The sequence below is a fragment of the Cyprinodon tularosa genome, unplaced genomic scaffold (assembly GCF_016077235.1).
Source record: "Cyprinodon tularosa strain WSP-4 unplaced genomic scaffold, ASM1607723v1 ctg646, whole genome shotgun sequence".
NCBI lineage: Eukaryota > Metazoa > Chordata > Actinopteri > Cyprinodontiformes > Cyprinodontidae > Cyprinodon > Cyprinodon tularosa.
This window is the reverse complement of record NW_024039392.1, coordinates 50659-70000: the sequence shown is the minus strand read 5'-3', so window position 1 is coordinate 70000 and position 19342 is coordinate 50659. Positions and strand designations below refer to the sequence as shown.

Here is a 19342-nt window from a genome sequence, read left to right as displayed (position 1 = left end):
GCCACCCACTGATAAACAGAAATGCTTATATTTTTAGATCTAGATTCTATAAAATACTCTAGATTCTAAAAAGGAATATTTTTAAATTATTATAAACTGTACTATGTATTTTTGAGGGATTCATCACTGCAGAAAATAACAGGGGCTTTGCCTTTTCCAGCCGAATCACCAGTGTCTGGTTGCACATTTGGTGGTTTGATTGTCCTGCTGCCAAGTACAAACCAAATAAGATTATTATTTGGCTGTTTGGAGGTCAGGAAAGCTACCAGTCACTTAAACAGAAAATGATTTCCAGGAAAACAACACCAATTGTAATGGGGAACACGAAACTGTTGCTTAATTTCCTCTTTTGATAAACTAGAGGGTAAAAAGTCAAATTAAATGAATACATTAAGTTAAAAAGAGAAACTAATCTTTCTTTCTGTTTCCTGCTGAATCATTGTCTGATGACGATACGTTCTCTATGGGGATTTATAAAGGATTAAAAAGAAAATTATTCATTGTACACTGTAAAACTAGATGAGTTGAACTCAAATGATGTAAGGAAAGCATCTGCCCTTAACCATCCATTTTTCGTCACGCTTATCCCAAGCGGGGTCACGAGGGGTGCTGGTGTCTATCTCCAGTTGTCTACAGGCAAGAGGCAGGGTCCACCCTGGACAGGTCACCAGAAATAACATGAAACACAACCAATCACGCACCTAAAGGCTGGTTTATACTAGAAACCAGGTTGTCGGTTTGCGTGTCACAGTGAACGCAGATATGCCCCGCCCCTTCTGTAGACACTCTGCTGTACATCTGCACAAAATTGTAAGTATCAAGCATCAAGTCAGGTTTATTGTCACTTTCTTAATACGCACAAGAAATACAAGGGAAATGAAATTACGTTTTCTCTCTATGCCATGCCAGCACTGGAAAAAATCAAAATCTAGACGAGTCATTTTTTTCTTAAAATAAGTGCATTTGCTCTTGGATTAAGGGAGTAAAAGAGACATCTTGCCAATGGAACAAGGCATTTTACACTTAGAATAAGAAAACAGAATAGCATTGTTTAATTTAAAAGTGCATATTATCTAATTATCTTATTTATCAGAGTAAAAATACTCATTCCGTTGGCAAACTATCTCATTTACCTACTCAAATTAAGGGGAAATACACTTAATTTAAGACATTTTTACTTATTTCTAGATCGTTTTTCAGTGAGAACAAGACATATACAAGACTGACATTTTACACACTGCAAAAATGATCTTAAAATGAGTAAAAAATGTCTTAAATTAAGGGTATTTACCCTTAATTTGAGCAGGTAAATAAGATGATTTGCCAATGGAGGTAGTATTTTTACTCTTAAAATAAGGTATCTAGAAAAAAATGCACTTGAAATAAGACAATGCAATTGTTTTTTCTGATTTTAAGTGTAAATTGTCTTGTTCCATCGGCAAAGTGTCTCACTTAAATCCTTAATTCAAGAAAAAATGCATTTAATTTAAGAAGAAATGACTTATTTAGATTTCCTTTTTTTGCAGTGCAGACTGACATAAAGTGCGGTGGACTGGTAACAATAAGTGGTCAATAATAAATACAGTACAAAGAACATATGACATTTAACATTAACATTCAATATTTAACATTGAACATGTAAAAGAAGATAAGATAGATATAGAGTATAGACATTACAATAAAAGCAATAAAAGCAGCAGCAATAGTGTATTCCAGGCTGAGGTAGTGCAGGTAAGGTGCAGTCCCTGGTACAGTGTGTGAGAGAGGTGTGTGTGACCGCAGACAGGAGGCCTCTGATTGGTCAAATCTACATCCTCTCTAATCTATGCATATTTCCTGTTTGGTTCCTTACCGGCTTGTTTTGTTCGTATGACCGCCATTGTGAAAAACGACGGCGAAGATGGACCCGCTAGAAGAGCGAGGAGCCTGAGAACGCTGGGACCCTTTTCTTACCTGGATCCCCGCTCTTTTTGGCCCTTATGTCCCTCCGTTGTCGCACAAACTTGCTCCCAATTCCTCACCGCCTCGGCCGTATCTAGACCCAAAGCTAGTTCCTGATTGGCCCTCTTTCTTTGTGGCGTTGAATAACAGCACAGAACACGCTTCATTATTGGGCATAAATCAAAAAAATCTGCGAGAAGTCCACTGCGACACAATAACCAGTCCTTAAGGAGGATTTAGAGAAGCCAATGAACCTTACAGTCATGTTTTTGGAGTACCTGGAGAGAACCCACACATGTTCAGGGAGAACATGCAAACTCCATGCAGTAAGACTCAAGGCGGGGAATCGAACCCAGAACCTTCTTGCTATAAAGCAGCAGTCCTACCCACTGCCCCACTGAGCAGACCTGCCTTTACCAATTTTAAGTCTATCATCTCAAACGTTATAATTAAAATGTAATGCATTTAATTTAATAGCCTTGTTAAGGTAACGTGGGTAATAACAATTTAATATACTGTTCAAAGCTTCCAATATTCACATGCATTGTTTAATTATGTATTATTGACTGACTTTATGATTTCACAGAGGAGAAATTTAAAATAGATTAATTTAGATTTATATTGTTATACAATGGCTGCACTTGTTCATATTAATTCAACACGTAAAAACAGACGTTTTAATTTTCTGTACTATATTATCAATCAAGCATTATTATTGCACTCTTGACTCTTGTCTGCTCAGCATGTGGCAACATTGAACAGTCCTCATAAAATCTTAAAGGTTTAAAGCAGCCTAACTCATGGTGCTGCTGTACTAGTCAGCCAATAATGACTTATTATCAAAACCTGCAAAACTACTTCCTCATTATTAAGTTAAGTTGTTTTTTTATTACGTTATAGAAGTTATGCTTTATTGATACAAAAACAATCCAGACTCAAGCCTAGGATTAGGTTAAATTTACTATAAAGCAAGGACATGTTATGATACCTCAACAGATTTCGGTGAGCAGAGCTTTTACTAAATAATGATATTTAGGTATTATATTTGAGTCATTACTTTTAAACACTCAGGTTTACAGTGTAATTGGAGGTTAACAAGATCTCTTTTTTCCTCTATTTCCCATTATTGATATGCTTTTAAAGAAACACACAACATTATTCTGAAAAATAGAAAAGGACATGAATAAAGAAACCAGTGACATAAAATAAAATGTCTTTTATTTGGCATCGAATTGAACCATAACCAACAGATGCCTTTGGCGCCCCCTGGTGGTTACCAAACCAAGAGTGGCTTGCAGCAGCACACATTATATATGATCATAATATGAAAAAAGGCAATAAATGACTTATATTAGAGTATTGAATAAAATGAATATTAAAACAGCCCTGAGCCAACACTCTGACTCTGACCTACATACAGTAACTTTCCTCCTCACTAACCACATAATAACAGCGTGTCACTCATCAATTACTTCCTATTAAATATAAAAATCAGTTTCCACTGACATGGCAGCACATTTGCAATATTCATACGCTTTAAATATGCAGAACAATTCCATGAGCAGCTATGCACTGGGAAACTGGCCCAGACTCAAACTAAAACAGAGGTTATTTGGAGAAAAGACATTTTTAGGAAAGTTTTTATCTCTGTTTTCTAAGAAACTATTTCTTAACCCTTTATAGGGCAACTGATCGTTTTTGATCACTTGCATACCCCTTACAAATGGAGTCCCCCCTGTCCCTCAGTGAGGTCTAGAAGCACAAGATCTATATCCAGCCATTCAGCAAAGATGCTGCTACATGACTACTTCTTATTTTGACATTTGACCAATTAGATGAGCCCTTAAATTAAATATTGCCTACTGGAAATGAAGCTGGAAAAGAAAGTTAACAAGAAAAAAGGTAAAAAGCATTAATGCCTCTAAGGTTATGTTGTACCAAAAAAATGTGCTTCTTCTCAGAGTGTTTTTCATGAATTTCTTATAGAAGCACTTTTATTATTTTTCTTAAGTCGGACAAGTTGTTATTACATTGACTTCTATTTTTGCCATGGATTTAGGAAATTTGGGGCCCTCTGAATGGATAAGACAACACATAAAACAGACCCATTCTACAGATAGAGAAATGTTAATAGAATAGACATCCATTATCTGTTCTAGGTTCTGTCCCTCTCTTCTTGTCCCTTTTCTTCTTGTTTTCCTCTCTATGTTTTGTACTCAGCTGACTTTTCATGCTGTCTCTAAAGGAATGAAAGATTTTTTCCAAGCACTAAGCTCACTTAGCTGATTGCTCCTTCCTGTGTTTCCAAAAAGGCCAAAGTAAATAATCCAGTCCTTCTTTTCACTGCGGACAAGCCATGATCTGCTTATCTGTTCTCCATTTTTCATTTGGATGAAATAATAGCTGCATGAATCATGACAGCAAAACAAGATAGAGGAGAGCAGGAGGCGGGGTTACCAATCTACTCGCTCTGGAGAGCAGAGTTCGCTGCTTTTAGATTTTGGCGCCAAAGTCTCCAGTAGCAGAAAAAAGTTGCTAGGTTTGCCAATAGGCGCTTTTTTGAAATAAAAGTGCTAGAGGGGTCTGAAAAGTCGCTAAATATAGCGACAAAAGCGCTAAATTGGTGACTTAGAAACGACACTGTCAAGGAACGCTATGGACAGCGGAAACATGCAAGAGGAGGAGAGTTTAGTGTCGGAGGTCTTGGATGAGTCTCCTCCGTCATCCATTTTTTATTTAGAGGAGGAAAGCGGGGACGAAGATGTTGTGGAAGAGGACGCCAGGGCGCCAGAAGCTTGGTTTGGTGTAGAAGGCTTCCAGCCGTACATGTTTGAGCCCTTGCCTCGCAACGCTGCCAGTTCTGTTAGCTCTACACCTGCCGAAGACACAGACGTCCATCCCCGTGAACACTGGGACGGAACTCAATGGGAAAGGAAAGGATTCTGATTTCAACCGTTGCGTATATTAGCTGCGACATATGAATCAAGATGCTATGACCGAAAAAATTTGATTGACAGATGACTGTTGATATATGATTGGCCGAATTTAGGTGTTCAGGCTGACTTAGAACTAACTGGGCTGCAGAAGATAACGAGAAAAAAAACACAGATTTTAAGACAGGATTTTGTTTTAAATAGAAAGTTTCTAACTTTTGGGACAATATGGTCTCATAAAGAGTACATTTATATACATGTTTAGGCCGGAATTGACATTTATATATGACTTCCCTTCAACTTTAAAAACAACACTGGGCCCACTCTGCCCCCCCTTGGTATCTAGAACCGCCACTGTCTCTATTTTCTGTTGTTACTCCAATATTCAGTGAGACAAAGGAAACGCTACGAGAAGAGCTTTTATTTTGAAAGTCTCCGCCGGAAATGTGGCGGTTTTGTGACGCCGCGTGCGGGGCGCTCCGCATTCCAATGCGAGATGTGAGCAGAGTGCGGCGGGACTTCGCTGCTTCCCTACCGTCTCTCTGTTCCAGCCGCAGTTCCTAAGGATTGGAAACATGTCCAAGGAAGGAGGCTCCTGTCCGGACGGCTACAGAGCTTTAAGCGCCGCCGAGCTGACGGAGCTTCTACACAGCGACCACAAAATGGACCAAATTATCCGACTCAATGAGAAGGTAGGCATCTTCTGCTACAGCAAAGTACCGCTAAACCCCGCAGCTACTTCTGTTCTTTAATCAGAGGAAAATCTCTGCTTTTATATCTGCAGAGATAAAAGGTAAATTAGAGTATTATTTTTTTCTTTTTGGTGTGAGGCAGATGTAATAAGGATTATCGATTGTCTGCGTGGCCAGCGCTCACATTTCCAATTCTTTCTTTTTTTTATTGTTCAAATGTTTACAGTTTCCTTTAAGGTTAAGGATCTAAGTGTTAGTTTGGTGTGAAAAGAATAAAAATCTTTCCTTTTCTATTCTTTAAATGTGTTTGTGTTGAACGGGGGTCCCTGCGGTTCACTGGAAACAATGTAGAGAAGTCATTTTTAGCTTAAAATAAGTGAATTTGTTCTTGGATTGAGGCAAAAGAGACATTTTGCTATTGGAACAAGACAATTTACCTTTATAATAAGAAAACACAACTGCACACTGAAAAAACGATTTAGAAATAAGCCAAAATGTCTTAAATTAAGTGTATTTACTCTTAATTTGAGCAGGTAAATAAGATGATCTGCCAATGGAATGAGTATTTTTACTCTTAAAATAAGATAATTAGATGATATGCACTGGAAATAAGACAATGCAAGGGAGTTTTCTTATATTAAATGTAAACTGTCTTGTTCCATTGGCAAAATGTCTCTTTTACCTCCTCATTTCAAGAAAAATGCACTTATTTTAACAAAAAATGACTTATCTAGATTTCAATGTTTTTCCAGTACACTGCGAAAACAATCTCAAAATGAGTAATAATGTCTTAATTTATGGGTATTTACCCTTAATTTGAGCTTGTAAAAAAGATGATTTGCAAATGGAATGATTATTTTTACTCTTACAATAAGGTAGCTAAATATTATGCACTTGAAATAAGAGAATACATTGTTTTTTCTTATTTTAAGTGTACATTGTCTTGTTCCATTGGCAAAGTGCCTCACTTAAATCCTTAATTCAAGAAAAAACGCACTTATTTAAAGATAAAATGACTTATTTAGATTTCTTTTTTTTGCAGCGTATATTGTCTTATTTAGTGCATATGATATAATTATCTTATTTTAAAAATAAAAACACTCCATTGGCAAAGTATTTTCCTACTCGAATTAAGAGCAATTACACTTTTAATTTAAGACATTGTTACTTGTTTCTAGATCATTTTTTTCAGTGTAAGAGCCTCAAGCACAGCAAAAATGTAAATTTAAGTTATTTTTTCTTAAAATAAGTGCATTCTTCTTGAAATGAGGAGGTAAATGAGACACTTTTCCAATGGAACAAGACAATTTACATTTAAAATAAGAAAAACCGATTGGATTTGTCTTATTTCAAGCGCATATTATCCAATTGTATAATTTTAAGTGTAAAATTACTAATTATATTGGCAAATCATTTTTATTAACTTACTCAAATTAAGGGTAAATGCACTTAATTTAAGAAATTTTTTAAGACCTTTTGAAAAACGATCTAGAAATAAGTAAAAATGTCTTAAATTCAGTGTATTTACCCTTAATTTGAATAGGTAAATGAGATAGTTTGCCAATTGAATTAGTATTTTTACTCTTAAAATAAGATAATTAGATGATATGTATTTGAAATAAGACAATAACATTCTTATTTTAAAAGTAAATTGTCTTGTTTCATTGGCAAAGTGTCTCACTTACCTCCTCAATTCAATAATAAATGCACTTATTTTAAGAAAAAAATAATAACTTATTGAGATTTCTATTTTTTGCAGTGCGTGTTCCGGTCCTGAACTGGTCCTTCTTTCTGTTCTCACATCCAGAGAAAGTTCCTGTTTTATTTTTTTACATCTTATCTTTATAACTTTAATCAACATGTCCTAACTGACTAAATCCAGATTTTTCTTTGTCTTCTTTTTTGTGTGGAAATAATCCACACAGTAAAACCCTATATAAGAGAAAAGTAGATAGACTCCTTTTGTCCTCAGGAAATCATTTTTTGTTCCATGTTTATTTTTTACATCTTAGCTTCATAACTTTAATCAACGTGTCCTAACTGACAATTTCCAGATTCATCTGTGGGTTTTTTCTTTTTCTTCTTTTTTTAAATAAACTTCCCCCCCCAGGTAAAACTCTATATAAGAGAAAAAAAGAGTAGATAGACTCCTTTTGTCCTCAAGACTCCTTTTGAGCCTGGCCGCTTCCAGGCTCAATGATCCAGTGAAAATTATCACACATAAAATGCAGAAAGCAGACGTTTGTCTTTCATCCTCAACTAGTCTAAAGCCTAACGAGGTTTCTTCACTCCGCCTGGGACAAAACAGGCGGCCTGAGTCTCTTCTGCAGCAGACCTGAGGAAACCAAGGCCTACATCCTGTAAATATCAACGCCGTCTTCTTTGGATCATTTGGGGAAGTTTAAAGGAGATATGACTCATTTTATTATAATAATAGATCAAAGGGAAGATGTGCACAGCAGAAATTAAACCCAGGGATTATTATCAGCCGATTCTGTCTCTTTGAAGCTCATTATAAACGATTGTAAATCTGTCAGGTCTGAGTGACATTTTCCTTTTTTTATATCAGCAACATTTCCTCTCAATAATCTCTGTTTACCTCTAGGAGGTAAACTGACTTCCTGAGGACAAAAGGAGTCTATCTACTCTTTTTTTTTTCCTCTTATATAGGGTTTTACCTGGGGGGGAAGGTTATTTCAAAAAAGAATAAAAAGAAAAACCCACAGATGTATCTGGAAATTGTCAGTTAGGACACGTTGATTAAAGTTATGAAGCTAAGATGTAAAAAAATAAACCAGGAACAATGTTCTCTGGATGTGAAAACAAAAGGAAGGAAGATGAGCAGCCGTACCAGTTCAGGACTGGAACACATAAACCACTATGAGCTGCTAAAGACTGGATCATTTGCAAGTTTGCTCAAAAGGAAAAACGTTTTCCACCTAACAATCGCAAACTATGATGCAACAGAAAAGCAGGACAGGTTTTAACAGTGGGACGTCTCTACCAGCTTTACACATCTAGACACCGAAGTTATATTTGAAAGAGGTCCAGCTCACAAAAAGCACTTGTGGGTTTAATTTCATTTTCAAACATTGCCTTAAATTAAAAGAAATATGTTAATGGCATAATTTAGAAAACCTGATCTGAAGCTGAGATGAATTTTTTTAGGATTTTCTGAGCTGGATTTACGTCTGAACTTTAACTGAACTGTTATAACCTCGGTCTGAGTGCGGTAACCGAGATAATTGTTGAGTGTAAATGGCACAACTGAACCGGGCCGCGTCAGACATAACCGAACCATGCTAAACTGGTACTAGTTCATCAGTAGGTCTCGGCGCGGTTCAGTTCTGGCTCGGTTTTTGAAATAAGTGCATGAGCGGACGGCTTCATATCCTTAAAGTCGGCCTACATAATCATGAAATTTCAGACATTTATAAAAATCCTAGCTTCCCTACCGTGCCACACGATTTCCATTTATGCTTCTGCTTAGCAATGCAATGAACCTCAGCGTCTGTCGTTGTTTCCTGCGTCTGGAAGCCCTGATTAGACTATCGTTTGTCGTATCAACTTCCCACACTGGAAAAACGATCTAGAAATATGTAAAAAATGTCTTAAATTAAGTGTATTTACCCTTAATTTGAGTAGGTAAATTTAATGATCTGCCAATGGAATTAATATTTTTACTCTTAAAAGCACTTGAAATAAGACCACACAATTGTATTCTCTTAATTTAAATGTAAATTGTATTGTTCTATTGGCAAAATGTCGTTTGTACCTCCTCGATTCAAGAACAAATGCACTTATTTTAAGAAAAAATTACTTATCTAGATTTTGATTTTTTTCCAGTGCAAAAGTGGAAAAACAAAATATCACAGTTATAACCAAACTTCCTGAATGTTACGAGCACCTCCATGTGGATTTGCTTGTTTACCTCTAGAGAGCTGTAGTACCGTAGATCGCCACTAGGAGGCGAGGAATCGTGCTAGGGCGATGTTTAAACGGTCGTAAGGAACCGAGCTAGGCACGGATTGGCTTTCAGAGGGTAGAGTAATGGAGATTATGTCTTAAATGAAATCATTCCCACAGCATGATGGTGCCTTTACTCTGCTTCATTGTGAAGTGGGGATGTCACCACTTCAATTTTCCGAGGAGGAGAACAGAAGACAGACAAAGAACCGTCATTAGGCTGTCTGTGAAGTTAAAGGCACACTATGCAACATTTTTCAGTTAATTAATGTGTTCCATAACGTTTTGGATGATTAAATTAGTCATTTCAGGTCGAACAAAGGTTTTCTCGGTTGCCCTGGTGGTCTGTAGGGGAAATACCGTACTTGCAATTAGGGGTGTGAGAAATAATCGTTTTGGCGATATATCGTGATATATAATATATCGATCTTTCACTTCTTAGTATCAATAAAAAAAAAATATGATTACATAAAACATTGGTGGGAAAATGGGCTACCTCTGCACCACCACTCTGGCAGAAAGCGCTGTGGAGCCCTTAACTGTGCGTGCAGCACCAAATCTGTATTGGAGGCAGTCACAGTGGAAGAAAACCCCAAACAACATGGATAATAATACCTAATCAAAATTTTCTAATGAAGATATACAGCACTTGCTGTTTTATCTCATCATTGGATTTTGATAGCTGGGGAAAATATGGCAATATATAGTGATACTATAATATCGTATCGTGACCCAAGTATCGCGACATGTATCGCAACACTTATGCCAATACTCACCTCTACTTACAATTGCAGGAACCCCTTGGCGAGAACTGCTACACGCCCCCAGTGAAAGGCATGCTCGTTGCTAGCGCAGTGGCGATATTCGTGCAGTTATCATGGTGGAACCAGCGAGAAAACAGCGAAATTTTCAAACTCGACAATTGGAGCAAAATGGTCACTTACCGCAGTAGACATGGTGATTCGTTGCGTTCGCCTGTCTGCTAAGCTCAAAACAACCGCGCCTGGCTTGACGGAGTCAATAAAATAGACAGATTTGGCTTTAATAGTGAAAAAATATTTAATTAGTAAAAATGGTCAGAAGTGATTTAGGGTTGGTTTATAACGTTAAACACCTCAGCTGTTTTTTAGTGACCTTGGTCCACATGTCTACACTGTGTCAAAACGTCTATAGATGAAAAAATAATTGTTTTGATATCAAACACAGCATCAGTAACCACCATCAGGTCACCATGGCGACAACGCTCTTTAGTGAGGAAGTCTTACTGACGGAAAAGAGAGAATAAAAAAAATCTTTTTTATTTCAGTATTCATGAAATGTTGAAGACAAAATTAGCAAAAGCAAAAAAAGTGCAAGAAGCCATTTTTGATGCAGGCATATTTTTGACACGGTTTTGGGGATTTATTCAGATCGTTAGAGAGAGCATCACTTTCAGCAGATAACAGGAAGGCTGTATTTCTTCCTGCACAGTTGCTTTCTTTTACCTCAATAAGGTTTCTAACTGTGATTGTCATTTATGATGCCTTTGGAAACACGGCATTTTAATCACCTCTACTCTTTATATCCTAAAGTGACTTTGAGCACCATTCTGTTGGTAAATTAGGACCTTTAATTGGCCGAGTGAAATGTCACCTGCTCCATCTCTAGTAAGGAGTTAAATTGCAGCAGGCAGACTGCAGCAGTCACGATTCACACTCATTAGCAGTGATTAAACCCAACAGCTTATATAAAAATCATAATTAATCAAAACTAAGAAGGCACACTGCTCTCCCTGTTTGAGCTGAGCTGAGAGACGGCCTGGGAGTTGTTACATACCGGGTCCCAAACATGACCTCATGCTGTTTGTGTTTTCATACATCTACCTGCAGGGACTCCAGCTAAAAAAAAAAAAAATCAGTGAGAGATGATATAATCCATACAAGCTCTGTATTGGGTATTAATGGCAGATTAATTACCGCTCCAGTCGAAGCAGACTAACACAGACAGCCGTGGGCTGTGAGTCAGAAAAATTCAACCTCCTCTTTTGATTCAACTATTTAATCTCCATCATCCCAGGGTTTAAAATTTCAACTCTTTAAACCCAATCCCTCAAAACAAAGATTTCTTTTTTTAGAGCCAAATCATAAACTGTAATTTCCAGCTTTTACTTTTTTTCTTTTTATTTGGGACATGCTGGTTACACACCTAAAGGTCCAGTTCAGGGTTTCTTAATTCCTCTAATCCTTCATCCCTCCTCGGTCATTCGAACAATTGACTGCAGGATGACTAAACCCATGTTGGTTCATGTTTCACCGCGCACACAGTTGTTATCACTCCAGCAGTAGCTATGAAAAACTCATTCAATGCAACAGCCTTGTGAATGCTTTTCATTGTCCACTGGAAAAAAAAAAAACCTCATAAACAGAGCTTTTTAAAAGTTAAGAACCCCCCCTCCCTGGTTGGTGTTCTGAGGCGCATTCTTCTCTGTCAGTGTTTGCATTCCCAGTGCTGCGGGGGACATAAATGTATTAATACAGTCCCACTGTGTGGGAGGAGAAGCGGCCATAGCACTGGTTATGAAATTTTAATATCAAGACGAGGTTTAAGCAAAGGGCAAGGGTTAGAGGAGCAGCAGCTGTGGTTATTGTGGATTTAAGCTGAGTATTACCTTTAAAAAAATTAGGATGATTACCAGTTGAGCATTTTTTCCTAACTAAATGTGCATTAAGCAACAAAGACATCTGCTTAGTGCATTATGCATCAATTAATGCAGGAGGGACAGACATTTTCTATGATTTCTATAGATTATGAAAGATTTAATTCAGTTCTGAGTTCTGTGGGTTCAGTCGCGTGTAATTTAACCCAACTTGGATAACAATGACCCCCTTAATAGGCGATGAATTGCTTTCTGTTCATATTCAGGACCCAGTCACATTACCCAGTGATTTGACTTCTTTACTTAGGCCCCGTCCACACGAAGTCAAAACGAACACGAAACGCTAATATTTTCCAGAACGTTTGTCGTAAAGACGGAGACTTAAAATAAATGTGATCGTCCACATGAATGCATGAAAACGCTGCAAAATGTATGCCAGGCCTGTAAGTGGTGCTGTGGTGCCAAAGCAAAAATAGGTGACGAAATGTTGGGCATGGCACTAATATTTATACATGGTTGCCCTGCGGGTCCATTTTCGTGGTTCAGTCAAATTCAGGTGCTGAACTATGTCGTCGATATTGCTCTGTTCTTCCTGGAGATATTCCAGAAGAAGAAGATTCTGTTGTAAGCCCGACAGCAGGGTAGGGATGGGGATCGAAACCCGGTTCTATCAAGGACCCGGTTCCACTTTTTTCAAAACCCGAAAATCAATAATGTTTGGGCTTTTTTTTTTTTCTCTTTCGGAGGTCCTGTAACTCCCCTGAGTCGCGTCACAGCATTTAAATCTAATCAATCCAATCACTGCAGCATGTACACCAATATTTTGGAATAAAATTGTAAGCAAACAGATACTAAAAGTAAAACAAGTGAAGTCTGGCACTTTGCTCGCGACTCGAGGATGGCTGAACGGAAAAGACTCCTCCTCCTGCGGCTGCCGCCGCACCACAGTCGGTTCCGTCTTTATCATCCACTCAGAGTACCACTGATAAGCGCGCACACAGACTTTGTAGCTTGTCCGGTCAGTTAAAAATAGTAATTGTGAAATCCGTGTTGTAATCGGCAGCATACAAGCTAGTTAGCTTGAAAAGTAAATAAAGTTTCAGACGTGCTGCGTGATGATGTGTTCAGATTGGCTCAGTAAAACGACAATTAGGTTATCATGATGCGTTCAAGTGTAACGTAAAGAAAAGGGAAATTGAGTTTGATGAGTAATACAGTTGTATATTGCTCTAACTATTTTAGAATATATAATAAAACTACTGATGCCAACATTTATTAAAAATTACATTTAATTTAAAATACAATTATTTATTTGCTAAATATTTTCCTAATCACTAAAAACATGATGAAAAGTGACAGTAGACAATACATTAACCAACAACTGTAAAAATATATTCTAGTTAGTTTTATGTCATTTCGAAGTGGCCTATTACATTAGCCATGTTTATTGAAGGCTAGAAACGTTTTTGTTATGCTCACTTGTTAAGCAATAGAAGCAATACCAGTTCTGTTAAAAACATATTGTCGCATCGTCTTTCCACCAAATAACAGAAAAGTATCGATAGTGGTATCGATAAAGACTCGAATCGATAAGGAGTATCGATAAAGGTATCGATATCAATAAATATTAACGATCCCCATCCCTACAGCAGGGTGAGTAGCATGAGCAGCAACCATTCAACACAGTACGGCGCCATTGTTGTTGTGATACTGTGTCGCGCATGCGTGTTTAGAGGCGACGCTATGACGCATGCGTGTAAGAAAAAAATGCGGTTAGAGCTTAAAGATGGAAACGCGAAAACGGCGTTTCAAAATCTTCCCACGCTGAAGGCTTAATAAAAAAAAAGATCGTTTACAGACCCCCGAAACGCCGGCTTTGTGTGGATGAGAGGCTGGTTTGGTGAAAAATTTGTGCGTTTAGGCCAGGGTTTGGCTTCGTTTGGACTGGGCCTTACTCTCTGCCACTGGATTGACTGTGATGATACAAGCTGAGGTTCTGAGTGTTCGAGCCCCACTCCCACAGACCGCCACTCTGGGTCTCTGAGCAAGACACTTAAAGGAAAAGTCCGGTTTAGTCAAACGAAAATTATTTTTATTTGTTCTTACTGATTAACGCTAAATTCACGAAATCACTGTAAGGCAATAGCCTCGTGAGACCATCCTGATCTCGCGAGCTTTCAAGGTTTCACTCGCAGATCAGTCTGGAGACTCTCCGTTGAAGAAAATTTGGAGCCGTTCACCAAACGAACGTCCAATAAGCGTTGGCTTTGAGGCGGGTTGAGGTGTGACGCAACGAGAAGCGCGACAGTTCAGTCTAAAGAACATGGCGGCTTCAGCCGATGAAACTAGCGTTAGCGTGGCTATCGAGCACGTTTTATCGGAATTACAGAGTATTTCTTCACTGATAGAAGAGCAAAACACTGCTCTGGAGGCTTTTCTCAGAGGAAAAGATGTTTTTGCTCTTCTGCTGACTCGTTTCGGCAAGAGTTTGATCTATCAATTGGCTCCTCTTCGTCGTCGCTCTGTTAGTACGTCATATGCTTCGTTGATCTGATTGGTTTATTTGGCCCGTCTATCACCAACATAGGCCAATCAGCTAACCAGTATTTTCGCCCCTTCCCAAAATTACTTCAACGGAAGGTTTCCAGATGGATATGCGGAGCAAATCAATCTGGCGGAGTCAGGTTAGTAAGGCAAGGCAAGGCAAGGCAAATGTATTTGTATAGCACAATTCAGTACAAAGACAATGCAAAGTGCTTTACATGATTAAAATACAGGAAGATAAAACAGAATCAAAGCAAGTAGGAAAAAAAATGCAGAAACAAAAAAGAATATTAAAAACAGTTTGACTAAAGAAAACATGTTTTAGTTGAACTGTTTAACTAGAACAGTCGAAGGCAATCCTAAACAAATGTGTTTTTAGTCTTGATTTAAAGGAACTCAGGCTTTCTGCACTTTTACAGTTTTCCGGAAGTTTGTTCCAGATAAGTGGAGCATAGGAACTAAATGCTGCTTCTCCATGTTTAGTTCTGGTTCTAGGTATGCAGAGCAGGCTGGAGCCAGAAGACCTGAGTGGTCTGGAGGGTTGATACACTGATAGCAAGTCTGTGATGTATTTAGGTGCTAAGCCATTCAGAGATTTATAGACTAACAGAATGATTTTAAAGTCTATTCTCTGAGATACAGGGAGCCAGTGGAAGGACTTTAGAACTGGGGTGATGTGCTCTACTTTCTTAGTCTTAGTGAGGACACGGGCAGCAGCGTTCTGGATCCGCTGCAGCTGTCTGATCCACTTTTTAGGCAGACCTGTGAAAACACTGTAAACGTATTAGTTTTAGGTATAAATACACTGGAAAAACGATCTAGAAATAAGTAAAAATTTCTGAAATTAAGTGTATTTACCCTTAATTTGAGTTGGTAAATGAGATGATTTGCCAATAGAATGACTATTTTTACGCTTAAAATAAGATATTTAGATAAAATGCACTTCAAATAAGACAATAAAAATGCGTTTTCTTATTTTAAATGTAAATTGCCTTGTTCCATTGGCAAAATGTCTCTTTTACTTTCTCAATTCAAGAACAAATGCACTTATTTTAAGAAGTAATTACTTATCTAGATTTATTTTTTTCCAGTGTAATGATCAATTGATTATTCCTGACTGAAAGGACTTTTCCTTTAATTGATGCTTCCTGCAGAAACCTCCTCAGGCTTTAGACTTGAAGATAAAGACAAACGTCTGCTTTCTGCATTTTATGTGACCCAATGAGTCAAACTGCAGCAAACATCAGCACCGCACCTCGTCTTCTCCTGTGGATAGTAAAACGTCTGAGTTCAGCAGAAGAGTGTCCCCAGCGCTGGTGGTTGTTCAATAAACAAGGTTCCTTTCCCATGCTTTACTGTTAGAAAGGATCTGTTAGCTTTAACGCCTTTCGATTGGACACCAGAACCGCAGCCTTTGGTCTTCCTACAACTACATGAGACATTCTACAGATTCCTGTAGACTTGCTTTCATCGACATGTGAAAATGTGGGACAGATGCGCTGAGCAGCGGCACGCGGGCGGGCCTCAGTGACTCAGGGTCCTTCAGGCCCAAAGTGACTGTTAAACCTATTGAGTCAGAGCAGTATCTGCCTGGGTCCGCTCACAATGCCACTGGGACGGATGGAACGGAAAGGCTGGTTTTTCAGGGTTTTCTCAATCTCTGTGTGTTTGAGACACGATGCTTGTCCAACCATAAAAGGGTGACTTTATTGTTCCGTTGGACTTCAGGGAAGAGCGTTCATTTGAATAATTTATGGTGTTTTTAATGGTCTAGTGACAGACCCCTCCCCCATTGGCTCTCATAATCTCAATCCTCCCCAAAAGATGGCCAGTTGCATATAGCTGCATCGCTAAACAATCTCATTTTGCATTATTTTACCGCTTTTAGATTCATTCTGGATGTTTGCCTTTAAGGCTTTTGTTTTGTCTGGTTACAGATCAGCTTAAAGTAAATCTTTATTCATACTTAAGCTCGGCGGTGCAGCTTTATGGGCTGTGATCGGACCCAAATTACTTTTATTCTTCTGTTTATTCTGCTGGCAAATGCAGAGAGACTGTATAATACCGTTGGTGTAATATGTTGTTCCCTTTATTGTAATCTTATCCTCACACACTGCAAAAAAATCAAAACCTTGATAAGTCATATTTTCTTAAAATAAGTGCATTTGTTCTTGAATTTAGGAGATAAAAGAGACATCTTCCCAATGGAACAAGACAATTTAGATTTAAAATAAGAAAACACAATTGCATTGTCTCATTTCAAGTTAATATTATCTAATCTCATTATAAGACTAAAAATACTGATTCCATTGGCAAAATCTCATTTATCTACTCAAATCAAGGGTAAATACACTTAATTTAAGAAATTTTTACTTATTTCTAGATCGTTTTAACAGTGTAGGTCAGATTACTTTAGTTCCCACCTTTTTCTTACATGGTTTGTAGATCTACGGTTTCAGCAGACCTGATGCATGTGGGACCTGCATCACCAGACTGTTGTTTCTTGTAGCATATCCCAAAACATCAGATATTATCCGTTTGTCACCAATAGAAGGAAGTGAATATATAAACGTATTCGCACACCACACTTTTGTAGAATAAATGTCAAAATCATGCACATTTATGCTCTTTATTGTGTTGCTATGATACATTTATTTAAAGAAATAACCCAGTTTGTTGTAGAAGCATGAAAAGTGAGTGTCTGTGTTAGTATGAGATTATGATTTTAGCTGCTAAGTTATTCCTCAGCAGGTCACTTAACATTTTAGAGCTGCTGTGTCTGTGCAGCATCAAATGATAAGGTGGTCTGCCTTCAGCAGCGACTGCATGAATACAAACAGCAGGGCTTCCTGTAAAACGCCACCATAACTTTCCTGTACCTGTGCAGAAGAGGAGCTCTCACAGGATATGGTCTCTCATGCATAACAGCTTCCACCTTCTCTACGGCAAAGACAAGCGAGGTCCTATTTGCACACAGCAACCCTACCACCACAAATTGAGTGAGTTTTCTCTCGGTTAGCAGGGAACCCTGCTGGTGTTAAAAAGCAAACATTTATCTGCCTGAAAACCGAGGACAGTTGGCTCTATTTAAATCGGCTTTCCTTCAAGTTTCTTGAATGAAATGCTCCTTCTCGGTTAAATCGTTTTTTTCCTTCCTTCTGTTATTAAAGTTTAAATCATCTTCTTCACTGTCAAATGGGCTGTAAAGTGCGGGTTTACTTCCAATCAGGCAGCTATAAACTCTTGGTTTGGATGCACTGTTGTGTCTTATTGGCTGATGGACATCTGAAGAGATGATGCTGATTTTCTGTATGGACCAACAGAAACCCACTGCAAATCTGTAATCTGCTGAGTGGACTCTAAAGTTAGACAGCTTGTCTGCTTGTTATGCTTTTCCAGGAAAGGGGGCTTTGAACACACATTTGCTTGATTAGTGTTGTTTCTGTGTGAAGGGCTGCAATGACAGTGCTGGTCTGGTCCAGGGATAAGTGAGAAAATTCACATCTTCATCAGGTGTGGTTCACAGAGATTTTCATTTCCATGCGGTTGGACTGGATTGTCCAGGGAACAGTGTTGTGCTGATCAAGAAGATGATGAAAAAGGATGAAGAAGGAACCACTCAGTCATGGAACCCGCAGACATATATATACGTAGATGCCTCGTTTGGCGCAGGATCGCACGTCGACGTCCCCGCCATATTGTATGTGGCAGAAGGCAGTTGTCAAACTGGACACACTAATACTCCATTTACACCACCCTTGAAAAACCGTGCCGAGACCGGTCCGAGCTCAGTAACTGAGATAACTTATCGTGTGTAAATGAAAAGCAAACTGAACCGAACCGAGCTAACTGCAGACCAGTTCCAGAGGTGTGCTCGGCTCGGTTTTTCCCTGGCTCGGTTCTCTGATAACAAGAGCGCATGAGCAGAACGCATCATCTCCGTCTGGCTGCACATCGCAATTCACACTCCATTCCAGTAGTTGGCGGTAATGCCCCTCCGGAAGTTGCTTGTCAACCAACACAAAACAGAAGAAGAAGAGCAACTATAAACAACAATCGAAATCTTCTCCACGCAACATTTTAAATAATAACACTGAAGTACAGCAATAATAATCAAGCATAACTTTCTGAATGTGACGGGTACCGCCATTTTGATTTGCTTGATTCCCTCCTTCTTTGTGTTTTATGGCGGTTGGCAAACAACTTTTGGTGCATTACCGCCACCAACTGCTTGATTTCCTCCTTCAATACTGGCAGTAATATCGGAGATCGTCACTAGGAGGCGAGGAACCGAGATAGCGTGATGTGTAAACGGTCGTTAGAACCGAGCTCGCCCCGGTTAACTGATCCGAGATTGGACCGGTCTCAGCATGGATCGGATTTTCAAGGGTAGTGTAAATGGGGTATAAAGCTGCAGAGTGGCAACACTCGGAAAAAGCTGTGCAAGACCATCTTTATCAAGCTTTTTATCTCGCATACAGTACAGACTGTTGTTTTTAGATGTAGATGTGCAGATATAGATTTTGAAGTATTAAAAATAAATAGGTGTGTAACAACATAAAACTATATGTCAGTATTATAGATGTGTCTCTATCTATGTATATATATATATTAGAAAAAACGTATACATA

General features: G+C 38.4%; 1 protein-coding gene across 1 annotated transcript in view; it reads left to right on the top strand.

Annotated features, from left to right (window-relative positions):
• The first annotated feature begins 5337 nt into the window (after window positions 1-5337).
• The window catches only part of vps37d (VPS37D subunit of ESCRT-I), a 64273-nt gene continuing 50268 nt past the window's right edge, over window positions 5338-19342 (top strand). Inside the window, exon 1 of the mRNA XM_038308737.1 lies at window positions 5338-5566. Within this exon, the coding sequence (XP_038164665.1) occupies window positions 5450-5566 (117 nt within the window). The 5' untranslated portion in view covers window positions 5338-5449. The remainder of the gene's footprint in view (window positions 5567-19342) is intronic.